The following is a 20,495-nucleotide window of genomic DNA, read 5'->3' as shown; positions in this document are numbered from 1 at the left end:
AGTTTGATTTATGATTATATTCTGTCCCATTACTTTTGGTCTCTTAACAAGTGAAGGGCACATATGCAAACTGTTGTAATTCCTACACCGTTCACCTGATTTGGATGTAAATACCCTCAAATTAAAGCTGACAGTTAAAGCACAGCTTGTTCGTTTCATTTCAAATCCACTGTGGTGTGTATAGAGCCAAAAATGTTAGAATTGTGTCGATGTCCCAATACTTGGACCTGACTGTATATTATGCCACATTAAAAATGTCATTGCTTTATTTATAAAATTAAAAAAAAAAAAAAAAAAAAATTTATACATCATATTACCAAGACATATTATCAAGAGATATAGAGTGACAAATAATATGTGACCACACAAAACCAGTCATTTATACATAATCATTTATACATCATCTTATACATTGTTAGGATAGGACAGTATTTGGCCGAGATACAACTATTTGAAAATCTGGAATCTGAATGTGCAAAACAATCTAAATATTGAGAAAATCACCTTTAAAGTTGCCCAAATTAAGTTCTTAGCAATGCATATTACTAATGCAAAATTAAGTTTTTATATATTTACATTAGGAAATTTACAAAATATCATCATGGAACATGATTTTTACTTAATAACCTAATAATTTTTAGCATAAAAGAAAAAATGATCATTTTGACCCATACAATGTATTTTTTGGCTATTGCTACAAATATACCCATGCTAGTTAAGAAGTTTTGTGGTCCAGGGTCACATATTTAGGTATTTGTATTTTAGTAGTCTACTAAACTGTTACATTACAAGCTATTAAAATTTAATAAAATTTTTGGCCATATAAATATCAGAAACTGTACCAAATTTCATATTTCCTCTCAGTTTAGACCTCTAAATAAAACTGTGTGTTAGCTCCATATTACTGTATGAGCCATAAATGTGTGATGCATCAAATGATGTAATGGAGTAAACGCAGTATGCAAACTTTTTAAATTTTTATTTCTTACTGCCTGTTTAATATCACACAGTATTTTTCTCAAACAGTGTAAATAGATCTGCATGCATGAAGATATATAGCTGCCTTCATATTTCGAGGTTCTTTGCATTAAAAAGTTTGAAAACCTCTGGTACAGGCTATTTTCCCCAAAGCAAATTTATATGCAGACTATAGCATTGCTTAACATTGTGTTTCATAAATCATGCAGGGGACGTCAGAAAGCCCCAACATTACGTAACGATCACATTGCTTGGATTGCAGTATCTTGGAGTGGCCTCTGGCTGTGATGTGAAGTATTGAATTGTTGCGCGGCCATTTTTGAGTTGAGAAATTTGGTTTTCACTTGTGTCAGCGTTGTTCGTCAGTAAACACTGGAGTTGCAACGACGCGATAAGGAATAGAAAATACAACAAATATGCGCCTTCACCAAACTACGCGTTTAAAACACATCTGCATTGCAAATACAACGGTGTCTATAGTTAAGGAAAGTAACAAAACAGCGAGTGCTGCAAGTTCAAGAAGTTTGTTAGGTCAGAAGTTTTCATGCACAGGTGTGTCTGGACCATCTTACCTGCATATGGTAAAGACAAATATCTGGAAGGGATGTAAACAGTTGGTTTATTCGCCAAAAGTAACTTTTAACACATACAGGAAAGATTTTATTCGTGCATTTTCAACAAAATACACTTATGAAGACGCGTTTGGCCTTGCACGTGACAAACCCGAGAAGTTCTGGAGTGAAGCGGCAGATGGTATCACTTGGTTTGAACGCTGGACTCAAACTCTGGATAATACGGATACAGTGTTTCCAAAATGGTAAGTACAGTCTATAAATTAGGGGTGTTGACATATTGTCTTCCTGCGGTCAACAGTAACAGAACTGAAGCGAAAGCAAAGGTCTCAGGGTGTTTTAAAGGGATAATTCACCAAAAAATGGTGTGATGTCCAGTCACCATTCGCTTTCATTGTGTGGAAGAATAAATGCAATGAAAATGAATAGTGACTGAGCTTGTGAGACCACAGAATTCTGCAAAACAACTTTTGAGTTTCACTGAAGAGACAAAAACAAGGGTGGAAAAGAAATATTCGGGGTATTTGTAAAGTGAATGAGAGAGAGAGAGAGAATAAACGATTACAATACTTTTATATTTAGGGGGAAAAAGTGATTTCATTGTAATGTTTCTTTTAGCATGACGCGCCCACTTTTTAAAACGCGACGCCAATGTCACGCGACGCAACGGAATAACGTCTATCTGACGCATGCGTATCTAGACCAATCAAAAATAGCGCAGATGAAACACATTTTATGTGACCCTGGACAACAAAACCAATCTTAAGTAGCACGGATATATTTGTAGCAATAGCCAAATATACATTGTATGGGTCAAAATTATCGATTTTTCTTTTATGCCAAAAACCATTAGGATATTAAGTAAAGATCGTGTTCTTTGAAGGTTTGTTAATTTATATATGTATCAAAACATATATTTTTTATTACTAATATGCATTGCTAAGACAACTTTAGAGGTCATTTTCTCAATATTTTGACTTTTTTGCACCCTCAGATTCCAGATATTCAAATAGTTGTATCTTAGCCAAATATTGTCCTATCCTAACAGCCTTTAGATGATTTATTAATCTACATTTTTTGAAACAGAGATTTATAAATCATCTGAAAGCTGTGGTATATCATCTGAAAGCTGATATATAAAAGCTTAGGACTGGTTTTGTGGTCCAGGGTCACATATTATGCTTCCCAATTTAGTTTAGGGATTATTTTGTTTTCTAATCTTAGTAACATTAAAGCGGTCAGCTAATACATATTTAGGGCAGGCTTTTCATATTTGTTATTTTAGCAGTTGTGCATAATGACTTTAGGTTTGTGGTGGTAAACTCAGGTGTTATTTCTTGAAGTGAGCTGTGGATAGACATTTAATAAATGAGAATATATGCGGTCTGGTTGTGTCATCTGACACTTTTTGTTGTAAGTTGTAAGTTGAAGTAAAAATCCTATTTATTAGGGGTATTGGTTTTGAACAATAACTTATAAATATTTAAAGACAGACCTGCTGTGAGTTTCAAGGTTGTTAATCATTGGTATACTTTTGTTAAAGGCATCAACCAGTATTATTGCAACTTATTTTTTAAATAATCATGTTCACCAGTGAGATTCCTGTTGAAAACTATATTACCTATGATTCTGCAGAGGAAATCATGCCAAAAGAACTCTTTAGCGCCCATTAAACATGCGAATGACATAGCGTCAGTTTCCCAAAGATTACATATGTATTTGGCAAAAAAACCTATTGGGAAAAATATTTCTGAAACCAAGGCTGCTAAAAAAAAATGGACAGACAGTGTTACACTTTATTGAAATTAATAATGAGTAGTGCATGATGCTAAATCATTTTCATCATGATTAGGGTATGATAATATGAGTATTTTAGTTCAGCTATAGAGGGTTTTCACAATGCGTCATTAATCGGCCATATTGGTTGCACTGAACTGAACGAAACTTGCATATTTTGCTGATTATTGCTGCTGAAAGTAGTCAATTATTGTCATGTTTTGGGCTATACTAATCGATCAGACCGGGAAAAACATTTGGAGTACTATAGACTGTCAAAAGTTAAAACAAATCATGAAGAAGAGTGCAAAAAACTGTCTGAGAAACAAAAGGACGTTTGTGCTTGGCCAAAGTGAACCAGGATTTCCAGGGCAAAAATCTTGAGAGCATTCCTGGTCAGGTAGGTAAAGTATTAGGCTAATGTCTTTAGAATTAATACTGCTCGTATTTATCTTTACCACCTGTTAACTTTAGTTTGTGAAAATATTGCACCCTTTCCTGCTTAGTAAGTCATTCTGTACATGATTTACTGTAGCAGCTTCAACACATTTTCTCCCATGGTTTAGGCATCTTAAACTAGCAGAACAACGTATTCAGAAGTACGTTAACCATGCAATCCATGCTGTTGTTTACATCTGAGTATCTCCAATATGGCCGTGCATCCAGGTGACTGACCAAACCGTGCCATGAGTGAAAACCCTCTATTCCTTTAAGAACATCTGTTTTTATTCCAGGTTTGTTGGAGGAAAGCTGAACATGTGTTATAATGCTGTCGACCGGCATGTGGAGAATGGAAGAGGCGATCAAGCAGCTGTCATTTATGACAGTCCGGTTACAGGCACTAAACAGGTCATCACATACAAGGAAGTGCAGGAGCAGGTAACACTGAAAATGCGGTCACAGGAAAAAAATTGTGTTGTCAATCGTGTAGCGCTGTATGAAGGTACAGGTTTCACATTCATGACCAACTTGAACCTGTTGTAAAATCCACATTGGAAAATGTTTTTGGACAAAATTCAGTCATTTAAATAGGAATTGCCATGATGGGGAATTGTGTGGATTCCTATTAAAATGACTGGATTTCGTTGACAAAAATACGCCAAATAATGTTAAATCTTGAGCCTTTGAAACCAAGAACCTTCCTCCTCTTCCAAAATTGCTGGACCAATTTGCGTTCAGTGTCTTTTTTTTGTTGTTTTGTTTAATATTACTCTAGTTTGTCCTTGAAATTCAGCATCCACACCCTTTGTAGGTGTCCAAGTTGGCAGGTGTCCTGGTGAGGCATGGTGTGAAGACGGGTGACCTGGTGGTGATCTATATGCCCATGGTTCCTCAGGCCATGTTCACCATGCTGGCATGTGCCCGTATTGGTGCTACCCACAGCCTCATATTTGGAGGATTCGCCTCTAAAGAGCTCTCTGTCCGCATCGACCATGCTAAGGCAAGGCTTTGTTTTTTTATAATGAAAATTAATAACACAAAACTATTTTTGTAAATGCATATATCTGCTGAGATCGCAAAAACCGGTTCCCCTCCTGAATCATTATTTCCCCCACAGCCCAAGTTGCTGGTGACAGCATCGTTTGGCATCGAGCCGGGCAGAAGAGTGGAGTACATTCCCCTGGTAGAGAAAGCTCTGGAGCTCAGCAGTCACAAACCTCACAAAGTCCTCGTCTACAACCGTCCCAGCATGGTGAGCTCCCAGAAACCCCACAGCACCTGGACGCCAGTCTCATTATCAAACTGGCACACTTTCCACTGCCTATTAACTGTTAAAAGAGAAGATAATGCAGTGAGAAAATAAAAATGCAAATGTGGTCCCCTTTCTAAAAGAGAGTACCTCTAAATTCAACCTTGACGTCCTCTTTTTCAAGGAGGCTGGCACTTAACCAATATCAGCCACTGTTGGAAGGAGTTAGTCATTTTTATAGCTGCAATAACATACCACTTAAAAAATTATTAGGAAATCAAATGTTCAGAGCTCTCAGTGTTTGGGTTGAGTCTTTTTTCTGTTTTAATGTGTCTTAAATTAGTTTTCTCATGTTGCTACATCTATGTTGATTTCACAGCGCAGGGAATTACTTAAGCTTCATCCTGTGTTGTCATGGAAACTGTTAGCTTTTTGATTTTCCAGCGGTTCGGGATACAGGATGAATCCCGCATGGTTGGTGAAGATGAACACATCTTGGAAATATTTGAGTTAAAATCGTATGCAAAGGGAGAATTTGCCAGCATCAGAAATACACAATCAGAGTGCGGATTGTCTTTTAGAAGATTTCTACATGGCTGGATCTTATTTATGGAAGATTTTATAATATTCAGAACTACTTGATTGGAATTTGAAACAGTATCAGCATGCATAAATCACAGCAGAATATAACACTACCCTAAACACTAGAAATATCAGTAGAAACTATGAAAGTATATAAATATACTAAAATAGCACTGCTGCCTTGACTTGAGCAATTTGTTGTTTTTTTTAAGTGATAGTCCACTCAAAATTTTTTTTTTACTCACCCTCATATTGTTCCAAATATGTGTCACAGTTTTGAAGAATGTTAGTAACCAGTTTTAAAATTCTATTGATTTTATTGTATTTTTGTCCATATACAGTGCCTTGCAAAAGTATTCATACCCCATCATTTTTTTTTTTCACGTTTTATGTTGCAGCCCTAGGTTAAGCTGTTAAGTGAAAATAACTGAAATAAGTATTCATGCCCTTAACTCAGTACTTAGCTGAAGCACCTTTACAGCCTCAAGTCTTTTTGGGTATGATACAAAAAGTTTTACTCGTCTGCATTTGCCAATTATCTGCCATTCTTCGCCTCACCTCTTCACCTCTCAAACTCTGTCGGCTTGGATGGGGGCTGGCAGACATTTTCAGGTTTCTCCAAAAAATGTTTGATTGTGTAAAGCCTTCCACACACTACATGATTTTAGCAATATGGGATCGTTGCTGATCACACCGTGTGACGTGGATCTAATAAACTTGGGTGCGACATGCACGTAAACTGTACGATGATGACACCTATTGACTTGTAGGCTACGACGCATGTTACTATAGAAGAATAAAACGTCATCAGTAAACAAAAAGAGCATAATGAATCACACTTTGGCAGTTGTAGTGTTTATATGTGCCGAAAAGCGGCGAAAGAGGAAGGAATAAGAGCTTGAGGTAATCAGATTTATGTTGATTTCATGTCGCATTTTTATTGGCTGGTCAGTAAACATGGGTCGTGGCAGCAAATACACCATGCGATGATCAGGTTGAATTTCTGACACTGTCAGAAAATGATCGTTGGCTATCTTTGGATGCAAGACCGTGACAACGGCCGTCTTTGAACCTCTCTCACTGTAAGAGGACCATTATGAGCCACGATCACAGAAATCACCATGGTTGTTTCACGAATCGTGCATTGTGTAGAGGGCTTTAAAGCCTAGGTTGTGGCTGGACCACTCAAGGACATTCACAGAGTTGTCTATAAGCCACTCTTGCTGTGTGCTTAGGGTCATTGTCTTGTTGGAAGGTGAACCCTCTGCCCAGTCTGTGGTTCTGAATGTTCTAGACTTGGTTTTAATTAAGGCTTAATTCAGTTTTAGTTGTTTTGGTGCGTTGAGCTTTCCTTCCTTCTCCTGACAAGTCCCCCAGTCCCTGCCGCTGAAGAAAAGCCCCACAGCATGAGGCTGCTATCATCATACTTTACTCTGCAGGTGATGAGCAGTGCCTGGTTTCCTCCATATACCGTATGATGCTTGGAATTGAAGTTCATCAGACCAGAGAATCTTGTTTCTCTCAATCTGGGAGTTCTTTAAGTGCTTTGTTGCAAAGTGTGTTTTCAGGTGTCCTCACTGAGGAGGATTGTGTTTGGCCACACCGCCATAAAGCTCAGATCAATGGAGTGTAACAGTGATGTTTGTCCTTCTGTAAGTTTCTAGCATCTGCATATAAGATCGTGGAGCTCAACTAGAGTGACCATCAGCTTCTTGATCACCAGTCTAATCAAGCCCCTTCTCCATCAATTGCTCAGACTGGTCAAGAGGCCATCTCTAGAAAGAGTCCTGTTTGTTCCAAACTTCTTCCATTATGGATAATGGAGGCTACATACTTCTGTGAACCTTCAATGCAGGAGAATTTTTTTTAACTCTTCCCCAGATCTTTGCCTTGATGCAATCTTGTCTCAAAGCTCTACAGGCAGTTATTTTTACCTCAGGGCTTGGTTTTTGCTCTGATATGCCTTTTCAGCTGTTAGACCTTTTGTTGAGAGGTGTGTGCCTTTCCAAATCATACTCATTCAAATGAATTTGCCACAGTTTAACTCCTCTCAAATTGGAGTAACATCTACAAGCAATATGAATGTTCCTGAGCTCAATTTGTCAAAATCAAGTGTCCCAGAAAAGGGTATGAATACTTATGCAATGGAATCGTTTTAGTTTTTTTATTTCTTTTAAATGTGCAAAGGTGTTCTGCTTTGTCATTATGGTGTATGAATTATAGATTGATGTGGAAAAAAATAATTTAAAGCAATTTAACAAGGCTGCAACACAACAAAAAGTGAAAAAATGAAGGGGTATGAATACTTTTGCAAGGCACTGTAATGGAAGCCATTGGGAACACAAACTGTATAGTTACCAATATTCTGTTCTACAGAAGAAAGTAAGTCATACAGGTTTGGAACAACATGAGGGTGAGTAAATAATGACAGAATTTTCATGTAATTTCCCCACAGGAAAAGGTGTCTATGCATCCTGACCTGAGTTTGGATTGGGAGGAGGAAATGGCCACTGCCCGCCCTCATGACTGTGTGTCCGTCCCCGCTAATCATCCTCTGTACGTCCTGTACACTTCCGGCACTACTGGTACTCCTAAGGTGAATTTTTGTTTATGACAGAACGCAGCGATAAAGCACAGAGCTGAGGGAATGGATGAAATTGTTTACTGTGGAATAGATCCATTCTGTCAGGGGCTTTGTTTATTGCATATTGTGTTAGCTGGAGATCACAAGCAGCGCGCCTTTTTAAACTCTCTTGTGTATTCAAGATAAGAAGGCGGGTGCTCATTTTAGTATGAAGCGTGAAGCCTGTGGCTGTGATGTTGCCTAATACAGGCTTTTTGCTAACAAAAAAATAACAAAAAGTATTATGGCACTGCCATATATTTTGGCCATGTACCTAGAAATATTATGTAATTACTATTTGGTTTGTTTTCAGGTTAAATTTAAATGGTCCTGTATTATGAAACATGTAAATACTATTTGGGTTATTTTCAGATTAAATTTAAATGATCCTGTATTATTAAAACATCATCAGTAGGAAGTAATTTTTGGAACTGTCAGACAAAAATTACATACTTTTTAAAAATTGTGTCTTAAGTAATTAAACCAGAAAAAAAGTTTAAAATAATAATAATTGTTTTTTTTAATAATATAATGATACTTGGTAATAAAAAATATTTACATATATTTTTACTAAAACTATTTTTTGTATATTGAAGTGATGCTGAAATATACAAAGTGTTAGATGAAATACATATTAGATAAAAAATTTGTATACATTTTCAAACAAAATAAGTACCACGTAAATAATACTTGTTTTTTGTAAACGATTACATTTGAATGATCCTGTATTATTAAAACATCATCAACTGGAAGTCATTTGAACCATTTTACATATATTTTTTTTAGAGAATGAGCAAAAAGTAAAATACAGTAAAAATATTGTTTAAAATAATAGTGTCTTGAAACAATATAGCAATGGTTTGTAATAAAAAGAAATATTTACACATTTTTACAAATACATCTTATAAAATGGATAATGTTCTGGAAACATTTAAATTATGACGTTTTAAAAAGATATCTGCATATTCCTTCAAAATTAATTGTTACTAGCGTGTCTGTTTTCTATAGGAGAGTGTTACATTAAGAAAGTGTTAATGTACAAAAAAAACAATAAACTCTTAATGTAAGGTATCATGTTTTGTCATTATGTGAATAGTTGCTCATCAGATTCATTGAAAGAAACACTAAAAGCACCTCTCTTTGCTCTTCCAGCAAATTACCATAATTATTTTAATAAGCAGTATTTTCGTCACAGCTGGCTTGACTGGGTCTTTTCAAGCTGCGGGTGGTTGCGTCCAAAATATCCCATGTCAAGTTAAAAATCCCTTAAAATCATTGCAGTATTCACAGTGTTGTTTCATTTTGTATCACCAGAAGATAATAACTGCAAATACGTTGTGAATATTTATTCATGTGACACTCATCCTTAATCTTTAACTTGTAATTGCAACATGATCCAGTCAAATGTCCAGGCCGCTAACCCCTGCCCTTTTTCAAAGCCTGTTTGCCATTCTGCTTGCTTGTTCTACTATGGTTCCACCTCTTAGTAACATTTTGTCAGTTGAACAGCACCTTGATTTACATTAGCATGCCTTAGGTGCTGTTCAATCCCTAACAACTCACTTTTATATGTACACTGACTGAAAAAGAGGCAGGAGAAGAGAGAACAAGGAGCACAGGAGGAAGTTACAAAGCCTGAAGGCTGAGCGAACAAAACAGCTCTCCACTGAGCCAGACTCCAGTCGGTATGAAATATCTGGCCCAAGGCAACGCTGCCCTGTACATAAACCACTTGCTAATAGGCCGTGCTCGCTCACGCACACACCTCAGATTTATGTGTTTGGCACAGGGAGGATCTAATTACCTTCTTACAACTCAAAATGGTCCCTCAGTATCAACCCTCAGCCTGATTTGCTAATGATTTACTGACAGTAGGGACAAAATTAATTGTAACGTGAATAATTCATTGTATGTTTTGTTCATCTTACATACTTACACCTAGATGTATTTTTTTACATGCTGAACTTTGGATACAATATACATAAACAAATATTAAAATAATTATTTACATTAGTAATGAAAATGTCAAATAAAATGGCTAATTATATTGCCTTCATTTTAAAGTTGATTTTTGTTCTGTGTTTACTATACTTATACTGTAAATATAATAATTTGTAAAATTTAAGAGTTTTGTTTTAAGAAATTAAGTTTAATTAGGTAAGGACACTTAACAACAGTAAAAACGTCTTTAAAAATATATTGTCCACTTCACTGTCCATTTATGTTTTTTGTAGGCCAGCCATCTCAGTATAGTTGTTATTATTATGCAATATTATGGACTAATTATGTGTGTATATATATATATATATATATATATTTTTTTTTTTGCTTTTACACTTAACTCACAAAATTCACATTTTATTGCATTTCCATAGTTGCATAAAATGTCCCTAAATTTAATGTAAATAGCAGATTATAATGATTAAAGTGCATAATAATATCATAAAGCAATCCCATTTTTGCTCTCAACAGGGTGTTGTCAGAGATTCAGGAGGATATGCTGTGATGTTAAACTGGACCATGTCTAATGTTTACGGACTAGCTCCTGGTGAGGTAGGTCAGGATCTGTGATTTTTGCAAGGAGTCATGTCACGACGAATTAAATTTTCTTTAATCTTTTGAGAAAAAAAGAATTGATTTGAAAACACTTCCTTTCCGGTCAAAAAAAGTGTTTGTTTAAAGGTTCATTAAAAAGCTGCATTAAATGACATGTAAAGAAATAAACTGGGGAAAATTGTGTAGCGTCTGCATCGACATAAAGCGCTGTTGCTGTTCCCGAGTTCAAATCCCAGCTCGAAGACCTTTGCCGATCCTGCTCCCTCTCATTCCCCCCTCGCTTCCTGTGTCCTTTACACTGTCCCATAACAATAAAAGTTAAAAATGGCAAAAAAAAAAAAAAAAAAAAAAAAGATTGTGTAGCATCTGCTGCTCTGCCTTTGCAACTGTAGGACTATATGGTAGGTGGATTTTTGCAGGCAAAATCCAGTAATTTCAATATTAATCTGAAATTTTGCCTGAGGGCGAAAGATTTCACTATACACAAATTTCACATGGAGTTGAGTTTAGTCATGTGAATGTGCTGCATTGACCAAAAGAAAAACATGGTTTGAAAGTGACTTCTTTTTGAATTGTGCGTCATATATTGCTATATTAATAAAAATAGACAGTGGACCTTTTTGTCTGCAAAATTCTGCTGTAATTTCAAGTTCATTTTTAACAAGTTTTTGATTGTTTTAGTCCAGCCTTGGTTGATCCTGTCAAAATGTAATGCTGTTTTTGCAAACAGACAGTTATCAAAAGACAGGGCAGTATAAAATACTTAGTATAAAAATGTGTTAAACGTCTGAGATTGTTTACTAGGGCTGGTTAAAAAAAATGATTATTGTTCAATTCTACGAATTCCAAGAATCGATTAGTTCTAACTTGTTTTTATTTCATGAATGGAACGTTGCGTGCCTCCCATCCAGTAAATTACAATAAGCTTTGTGCTTTGTTACTTTTGATATGAAACAAAGTCTCAGATTTCAGATTCTGTCCATTTTATAACAACATTTTAACAATAAATGCCGTCTTGGCGCTATTTAATGTGGAGTGACAGCTTGCTGTAGTGCTTCAGTTGAAGAGAAGTTCCAGCATGAAATAAACATGAATAAATGGCCAAAGATATGTTAAAAGAAAGAGTACAACTTACCGAAATCCGTTTTCTGTCTCATGTTAGTTACTTCGAGTGTTTAACCATGGAAAGATGTCGGTATAACGGCTTGTAAACAATATGTCACGTAACGTCACATTTCCCTTAGAAAAAACATATTTGGTGACCATAAACTCGTTAGTCAGCTAGAAAAATTAACTCTAGAGAGGAGCAATTCCCTAAATATATGCACCACTTTAACAGTCTTCAATATTTAATTTACCACCATTTAAATGTTTATATTTCAAAAAACTATTTGGAGTAGAAATATAGTTATGTAATTGTAAAGTTGGTATTATAGCTTAATTATTATTAAAAACGTCATTGAAAGTAAGTGTTTTTTATACAAATCAGTTAATTTTAACCCCCTAATAGTATAATGTTGTACCGGCTGATATTTTACATCATTAGTTAAGAGATTGAGAAAATTTTGCACATACTGTACCTGATATATTTTTGTCAATAGAGAGCCCTAGTGTTTACATTGTTGTCTTAAGGAATAGTTGCAAAAAACTGCCCGTTTATGGTAAAAATCCATGTGAAGATTATTTAAAAAACATTGTTTGTGTTTTCTAGAATCCTGATTGCATTAGCGTTGGAGTAGAAGGGAAAAATAGTGCTAAATGTATGACATGATCTCTTAAAAAAACTTATCGCACTGTTTAACCTACACATTTCTGTCTGTCAGGTCTGGTGGGCTGCGTCTGACCTTGGCTGGGTGGTGGGCCACTCATATATCTGCTACGGTCCACTTCTTCATGGCAACACCACTGTGCTCTACGAGGTACGGGACAAAAATGTGTGAATGTGTCACAGCATTTGACCTATGGACCGCACCGGCTAGCTCTCAATTATCTGCTGTTGTGGTCTACCGGATCCGGACGCTCATGCTGGACTGAGCTCTCCTAAGTCCGTACTGTGAATTTTTTCGTAGGCTCTAGCAGTCTTTTCTCTCAGGGATTGAGTGCAAGGATGAATGACTCTCTCCAGCAAACTTCCGGAATCACTGGCTCAGTTTAACTTTGTTGCGCTTTCGATTTGCTGTTGCATTTCATAAGCTTTTGTACTGTTACCAGAGCAGCTCTCATAGTTTTCAAATAGTTCTCCTCACCGAGATCACAGCATGAATACTAAAATCATTTGCGCTCGATGGGAGGCGATCAGAGTGTGTTTGGTTTCTTGTCAAGGTGAATTCAGCATTGCCATCGCCTCTGCTGATTAGATGTGTTGTCTCGCTCCGCAGGAGAAAATGGAAGATGCTCACAGAATTTATTAGTCTGCTGTAATGGAAGTTTGATTTCAACAGATCTCTCATACAATGTCAATATCCATAGCAGAAAGACTCCAGTCTGTTTTAATTAATGTCTTTTGTAATTATGCACATCCATTGTAGATTCAATCCTATTCGTTTTATTCTGTTTTATTCTGTCGACATGCCAAACCTAATCTTATTTATTCAGTAGTGGTGTTTGCTAAAGGATAGCCTTTTAATTTGTTGATGCCAGTAAACCTAAATAAGACAATCCCCATTGCTTTGTAAAATATTTATACTATGTAAGGAAATATTACAAAGACATTATTGTTTTTTAAATTGGCGTTTATGGTCTAAAGTAGGGATGCTCATTTTAACTGGTTAACCGTTTACCAACAGAAGGAATTTAGACCGGTTAATACAGTCAGTTAAATGGTTTAAAAGGTCATTCAATTTTTTTTCAGTAATTCATTTGCTGGATGGTTAAAATAAAATTAAATTACATTTTCGAGAGAAAAAAAAGATAAATCGCGTAGGCCTCTAACGTTAAGTTGCATTTTAATATTGCATTCAGAAATAGACCTAATGCAGAAGCGGTATGTTTATAAACACTATAAACATGGGCTAGGCTATTTCACTCCATTATCACTCACATTATCACAATCCTTTCAATTTAACAGTATTCAGAAAAGAACGATGAAAAATATAAGAAGCTAGGCTAACGACAAGCCAAAACATTAATTTAGGCTAAAGTGAAACTGAAACTAACTTTGGGCCTTTCATATGACACGAATCAAAATGTTTCATATTCGAGATGTATTTGAATGCCAAAACATTTTTTATTATGTAAACCCAACTTTGTACTTCACTCGCATTCCAATATACACATAAAACTAATCGTTATTATTCGGCATAATATCAAGGCAGTATATTAATAATGATTAAGCATTGTGTGATTTTTTTTTTTTTTCCATATGTTTGGCTGACTGTATTTTATTATGATAATGGAAAGGCTGCATTGTCATGTTAGCAATGCTTAACTGTGAGTGCGCATGCAGTGCCGGCACAGTAACTTAATTGAAACTGTAAACAGTTTGCTTTTATTTGTGTACATTCACAATGAAAGCAATTCTTTGTGCTTTTGTAAAATAAAGAAAAATAGGATGCCGCTTTCAGCCGTCTTCCTTTCGTGCAGCACAAAAAAGAACCAAAACTTTGCATACTAGCCACTTGTTGCACAGTTTTTTTTTTTGTTAATTTTGTAAAAATATTTATCATATAGGCCTATTCATGCATTATATATGTAGCCTAGCTTTATTATGCTTTTCTCCGTTCGCAGAAGTGCTGCAGATTTGTGATGTGTCCATGTGAATCATCATGGTCTGTTGTTTGCTGCTTTTTGCGCGTGTATAATTAATAACAAACGCTGGTGTTTTTAACGGGTCACAGACACTTTCTAAAATAATTAAATTGTAATTTAAATTAATTTTGACGGTTAACGGTTAATAATCATGTTATTAAGCATCGACTGTCGGTTAGGAAAAATAACTGAAATGAACATTTCTAATCTAAAGTCATAAATTATTAATATCTTGAAAATGTACATCATTAGTCCGAAATAATATTAGTCATGTAAGGGATAATGTGCATCTGGTTGTTATCGCAAAATTAGTAAATAATTAGGCATAGTTTAAATATTTTATTAGCTCATTAAACTCAAAAATATACATATATATATATATATATATATTTTCCTGCAATGTGACACGAGAGATTAGAGACAATACAGTCCTGGAGTGGTGTCGTTGATGTTGATCATTATTGGGGAATAACTGACCTCAGAATGCTGCAATTGGCCAATCAGAATAAAGCATTTCAGAGAGCCATGTAATCAGATTCATTTGTGTGTAGTGCATATCACACTATATACTGGTCCAGCACAACATTTTTTCATTTATATTTTGTTTTCTTTAAAATTTCTCCAATGTAAGAACTCCTGCACTAGTACGCTTGACCTGTTATTGCTAATGCTTGGGGTTAAAGAAAGATCCCCAAACTGAAAATTCTCATCATTAATTCACCCTCATGTCATCCCAAATCTCTAAAGATATTGTAAGTATTTTTTCCATAAAATGAAAGTTAATGGGGTCCAAATATTTGGAAACCACCGTTCCTCATGGTGTGGTCTTTTATGTTACAAACAAAAGTCAGACCAGTTTGAAACGAAATGAGGGTGAGTAAATGATGACAATTTTCAGGATAAGATGACAGGAAAGGTGAGCTTTTATCTTCTAAGCAGTCGGTCATCCTACTGTTTTCTCCTGGTGGACTACAAAATGGGCAAAACAACACCAATAGCAGCATAATATTGAAACTATGGGCTGTTTTGACTTGGGCTAGTAAATAACCATCCAGATAACGCTAACAATATCCAATTAGCTCTCTAGCAACTACCATGTAGCAATGCACTGAAAACCTCTCAGAGCATTTTAACAACCTCAAACAAAACCACAATACCCTACCCTGAAAAAATGGGTGTACGATGTACTTTATAGGGAACCTCGGGTAAACTTGTATGGCTTACCATAATGTAAATTATGTCTATATCTGAAATATGTAGTAGCAAACTCTTTAAAGATTTACGTTATTTTAAAAAAATCCACATTGTTTTTTACATATATAGAAATTTTTTTTTTTTTTCTATACTGATATGATGACCACAGCTACAGAAAGAGTTTAAAGGTGTTGATGGATAAAAGTGTAAGTTTAAACCAAATGCCATACCATCGATTTTCCCCACAAGGAGTATAAACGCCCTGGATATTGAGTGAAATCAGCATTGAGAAACTCTTAGTGGCTGCGGCATAATGACAAGCGTCTGCATGTTTACAGGATGGCATCTAGCGTTTCTTGTCTCTGCCGTTTGTAAGCTCTTTCAGTATCTGTGCTCTACTAAAAGCCTCAAAGGCATCAGGGCTAAAGTTGAGAGAACAAAGACGCATGTCTTTAGGAAGTTTTATTTGCCTACAGGCATCTTCCCATTCTTTTCTCCTCTTTTTATCGCTAGGAAAACAGTGATGACTTACATTGGTTCTTGTTGCCCTTCGACTAAAAATTACAACCAAAAGCATTACAATGTAGCATTGTATCAGTGTGGTATTTTCTGAGTTGTGTTGTGATAAAAATAACAACAGTTAGTGCCAGTAGCTCACCGAGTGCAACCATTGCATGTCACCAAGAATAATGGCACCCCTCATAGTCTAAAATATGTATAAAACAATGTGGATTTTTTTTTTTTTTTAAATAACATACATTTTTGGAAATGTCTGGTAAATTTCACAATTAATTACAAAGAAACAACAAATAACATTGAATTAAAAATTAAATTAAGTTGAAAGACTGAACAGTATGTTCTTGTAAAACATACATTGTGTTGAATCATTTATGTTACGTAAAAAAGAAATGATTCAGTGGGGAAAACAAAACAAACATTAAATGCCTGCCAATTGCTGATTGATTGCGACGTGCAATAGATGCAGATTCTTGTTTTGTTATTGTAAATCAAGTACAAACCTGTTTTCTTGTTCAGTTAACAATTATTCCTTGCCAGACATTGTTATTTCCTTTCACTTTCCATATTTGGATTCAGTCAGCTGAAGACCTTATCTTTTTTTTTTTTTTTCTATAACAACATTCAAATGTCACAATAATTATTATTATTATTATTTTTTTTGTTCAAAGCTTTCCTAGGACATATCTAAGTCTGTCTTAACTTAAGAATTGATTGCCCATTTTTCCCTCACTGAAACACACAAACACTGTTCTAGAAACAAGATGAGAGATTCATGTGTGATCCGTTTGATTTGTCACTGCTAATATGAAGTCATTGTTTAGTTTTGAGAGCATTCTCTCTGAGAAGCATGGCAGAAACATGAATATTTGAACAGCTCAGTGTTGTGAAATGCTCCTTGAGTGTGCAATCTCCTTGCAACAGTATTATTCTGTTTCTTTGCCATACGTTCGGCCCATCTGCCACCCAGGCACCTTTCCAAGCCACTCTCCATTTCAAACACATCCTTGATTTAATATTCACTCCCCAACCGCTGCAAATGCCCATGCTGATCCAGTTTTGACACCAGAAGACTTCTGTACACTACCAAAATGTTGGAAAAATTGTTACATTTGCAACAAAGGACTGCACAGAATATTGAACTTTAGCAGCTTCTGTAGGAAGTGCTGCAACTTCCTCTGGGACTTTTTTTCAAAAAAACTATCTATTTGTGAACCTTTAGTCATTTTGTTAGATGTTTGCTAATATTTCATAATATTCATTTAAGTATAATATTAATCCACTTCGTGATTTATTAAGATTTTGTTCTATCATTTATGCATTCAGATGCTATAAGCTGTTGCTGTTTCCGCAGGGCAAACCTGTAGGGACTCCAGACCCCGGGGCCTTCTTCCGTGTGATGTCTGAACATGGGACAGCCTCCGTGTTTACCGCTCCCACTGCTATCAGAGCCATTCGCCAACAAGACCCTCAGGCAGAACACGGGAAACGGTACCCGCTCAGCAGGTAACCACAAATCTGTTCCTGTTCATATAATAGCTCACAACATGTAACATATGCAGTAAAGCATCTATAAAGAGTGTATTTTATTTTTCTATCAGTGGTGACTGCACAGGAGTCCCCTAAAATTTTATGACATGTTTATGTGTGTGCATGTGTGTGTGTATATCTTTTTGAAAGAAGGCTCTTATGCTGTTTATTTGATCAAAAATACAGTAAAAACAGTACTAATGTGAAATATTATTACGATTTATAATAGCTCTTTTCTATGTGAATGTATTTTAAAATGTAATTTATTCTGATGATGGCAAAGGTGCATTTTCAGCATCATTACTCCAGTTTTTAATGTCACATGATCATTCAGAAATCTTGTTAATATGCTGATTTGCTGCTCAAGCAACATTTTTGTTTTTTTCTTTAGAAAACATTAAGCAAATCTAAATTATTCCAAACGTTTGGCCGCCAGTGTATATAGAGTGGTTCCAAAATATTTTAGACATGTCAGTCACACGTAAGAATATCTGAAAGTCATTGCATTAGAATGGTAATATCAAGTGGCAAATAATGCTGCTTTTTTCCAAAATACTTTTTCTGAACATGGAAAAAAAAAAGTGGGACTTTTTCACAGTTGCATGATATTTCCTTCAGATTATTTATTGATGTATTGAACAAGAAAGTGTCCCAATGCTTTTTGTCTTCATTTTGAACAATATGTCTATTGCTTTATATTTTGCAGACCTCATTTTGTGAAATATCTTTTTTGAAAAGCATTCTTGTGCTGTTTCTTTACAATAAATGCAATGTGTTTTGCTGTTTTGTTACATAATGCAAAATGCTGTGTTGTAATTGTGGCTTATGTGACTAAATACTTTTTGGGACCACTCTATATATAAAATATCAGTCCATTAATTGTTTTTTTTATTTAATAAAAGTGTACAATATTACACATTACTATTGTGTTGTTTGTCCATTTATTTTTTTTTAAAAAGTGGTGAATTATTTATTTGAAACCAGGCCTTTGGTCTGAATACTTTAGGTCCCACTGTATATTGGGTGGTCTTAACAACTACACTCTAAAAAATGCTGGATTAAAAAACAAAACAAAAAAAAAAACAAATATTGGATAGAACACATGCTGGGTTATTTTGAGCCAGCTGGTTGGGTTAAATGTTTTTACCAAAAATGCTGGGTTTTTTTATTTAAGTCAGCTATTGTTTAATTATTATTAATTATTATATCGCTGGCTTAAAATGGACTGGAACTTATAAAAAAATAATTTTAGTATTAGTAGAGGCAACAGCAATAATCAAAAGATGAACATTTATTATTAAGCAAGAACACACAGACAAAATACAAGACAAATTTGATTTACCATTTTAATTTGTGTATTCAGGGAACTTTAGACCACAGCCTCGCGTTTCACTCGTAGCTGAAAGATCCCGTGGCTGACTCCAAAACCTGCCCATAAACAAACAGTAAGTCTTATGTTGCACCGGTATATTTGTAGCAATAGCCAAAAATACATTGGATCGGTCAAATATATCAATTTTTCTTTTATGCCAAAAATCTTTCGAATATTTAGTAAAGATCATGTTCCATGAAGATATTTTGTAAATTCCTACCGTAAATGTGTCAAAACTTAAATTTTAATTAGTAAAATGCGTTGCTATGAACTTCATTTGGACAACTTTAAAGGGCGATTTTCTCAATAGTTTGATTTTTTTGGAAACCTCAGATTACAGATTTTTAAATAGATGTATCTCGGCCAAATATTGTCTGATCCTAACAAACCATACATCAATGGAAAGCTTGTTTATTCAGCATTTAGATAATGTATAAATCTCAATTTCAAGAAATTTACGCTTATGACTGGTTTTCTGGACCAGGGTCACATATTTTAAAATCAAATTAAATTAAACTCAGTACTATAACGAATAAAATCCATTTATTTTATGCAAGGCAAAAGGTGTTTCCATCATGCAAAGTGACAGCTGTTGACGCAGCTGAATGACATCTCGCCCTTATGTTGCGCTGCGTAAAATAATACAATTTACAGCACAGTAAAGACACGGTAACTGGTCTTAAGCCTACACACACAACCAAACCTGTCCCTAACCTTACCTGTATCCCACCTCAATAGGAGCAAAAGTGTTTTGCAGTACAATATAAACACAATAAGTGCATTGTAATTGTTGTTTGACGTAAGTATATAGTAGTTAAGGCCACCTAATATATAAAGTGGGACTATTTTTTCTTTCCCGCACAAAAGTAAGGCTTCTTTATTAGCAGAGATCTCTGATAGATGGGACTTGACAACAAATGGCCAATAATGTTAATAATGGTTTCAGTAAGTAACAGTGTATAATATGGAAGGCAAGTGCACAGCCTTGAAACACAGTTGCATTTATTTCTAGCAAAAATATATTCCAACAACAGTTTTACCCAACAGAGCTGGGTAAAGTCATTACTTTTTTGTTAAGTCATTTCCCTGCTTAGTTGCGGTTTAGGGAGCAGCACTGTAGACAGAAAATATAATAGCTCTAAAATCACCTTTTTTAATTTTATATTATGTCTGTTTCCCCTGCTTTGTTTTGTCCCTCAAATCAATACTTCCTGTAACAAAATAAACTGTCCACATTCTGTGGATATTTCTTTTTTGTGAATGTAATTATTGTTATCAGATATTATTGCTGTGAGAATCTTTAAATGGCTTCAGGCGTAGACATTAAACAGCGCTAGTTTAATAGAAATGCCATTACAG

At 35.2% G+C, this 20,495-nt stretch overlaps 1 protein-coding gene across 1 annotated transcript in view; it reads left to right on the top strand.

The window, feature by feature from the left end:
• Positions 1-1,292: 1,292 nt before the first annotated feature.
• Positions 1,293-20,495, top strand: part of acss3 (acyl-CoA synthetase short chain family member 3) — a 46,096-nt gene continuing 26,893 nt past the window's right edge. The window contains exons 1-8 of the mRNA XM_051107601.1: positions 1,293-1,795; positions 4,061-4,205; positions 4,579-4,767; positions 4,885-5,019; positions 8,054-8,194; positions 10,694-10,774; positions 12,601-12,696; positions 17,589-17,740. Coding sequence (XP_050963558.1) covers positions 1,395-1,795; positions 4,061-4,205; positions 4,579-4,767; positions 4,885-5,019; positions 8,054-8,194; positions 10,694-10,774; positions 12,601-12,696; positions 17,589-17,740 — 1,340 coding nt within the window. The 5' untranslated portion in view covers positions 1,293-1,394. The remainder of the gene's footprint in view (positions 1,796-4,060; positions 4,206-4,578; positions 4,768-4,884; positions 5,020-8,053; positions 8,195-10,693; positions 10,775-12,600; positions 12,697-17,588; positions 17,741-20,495) is intronic.

This window comes from Labeo rohita, chromosome 4 (assembly GCF_022985175.1).
Source record: "Labeo rohita strain BAU-BD-2019 chromosome 4, IGBB_LRoh.1.0, whole genome shotgun sequence".
In the NCBI taxonomy this organism is placed as follows: domain Eukaryota; kingdom Metazoa; phylum Chordata; class Actinopteri; order Cypriniformes; family Cyprinidae; genus Labeo; species Labeo rohita.
This window is presented reverse-complemented; position numbering and strand designations above follow the sequence as displayed.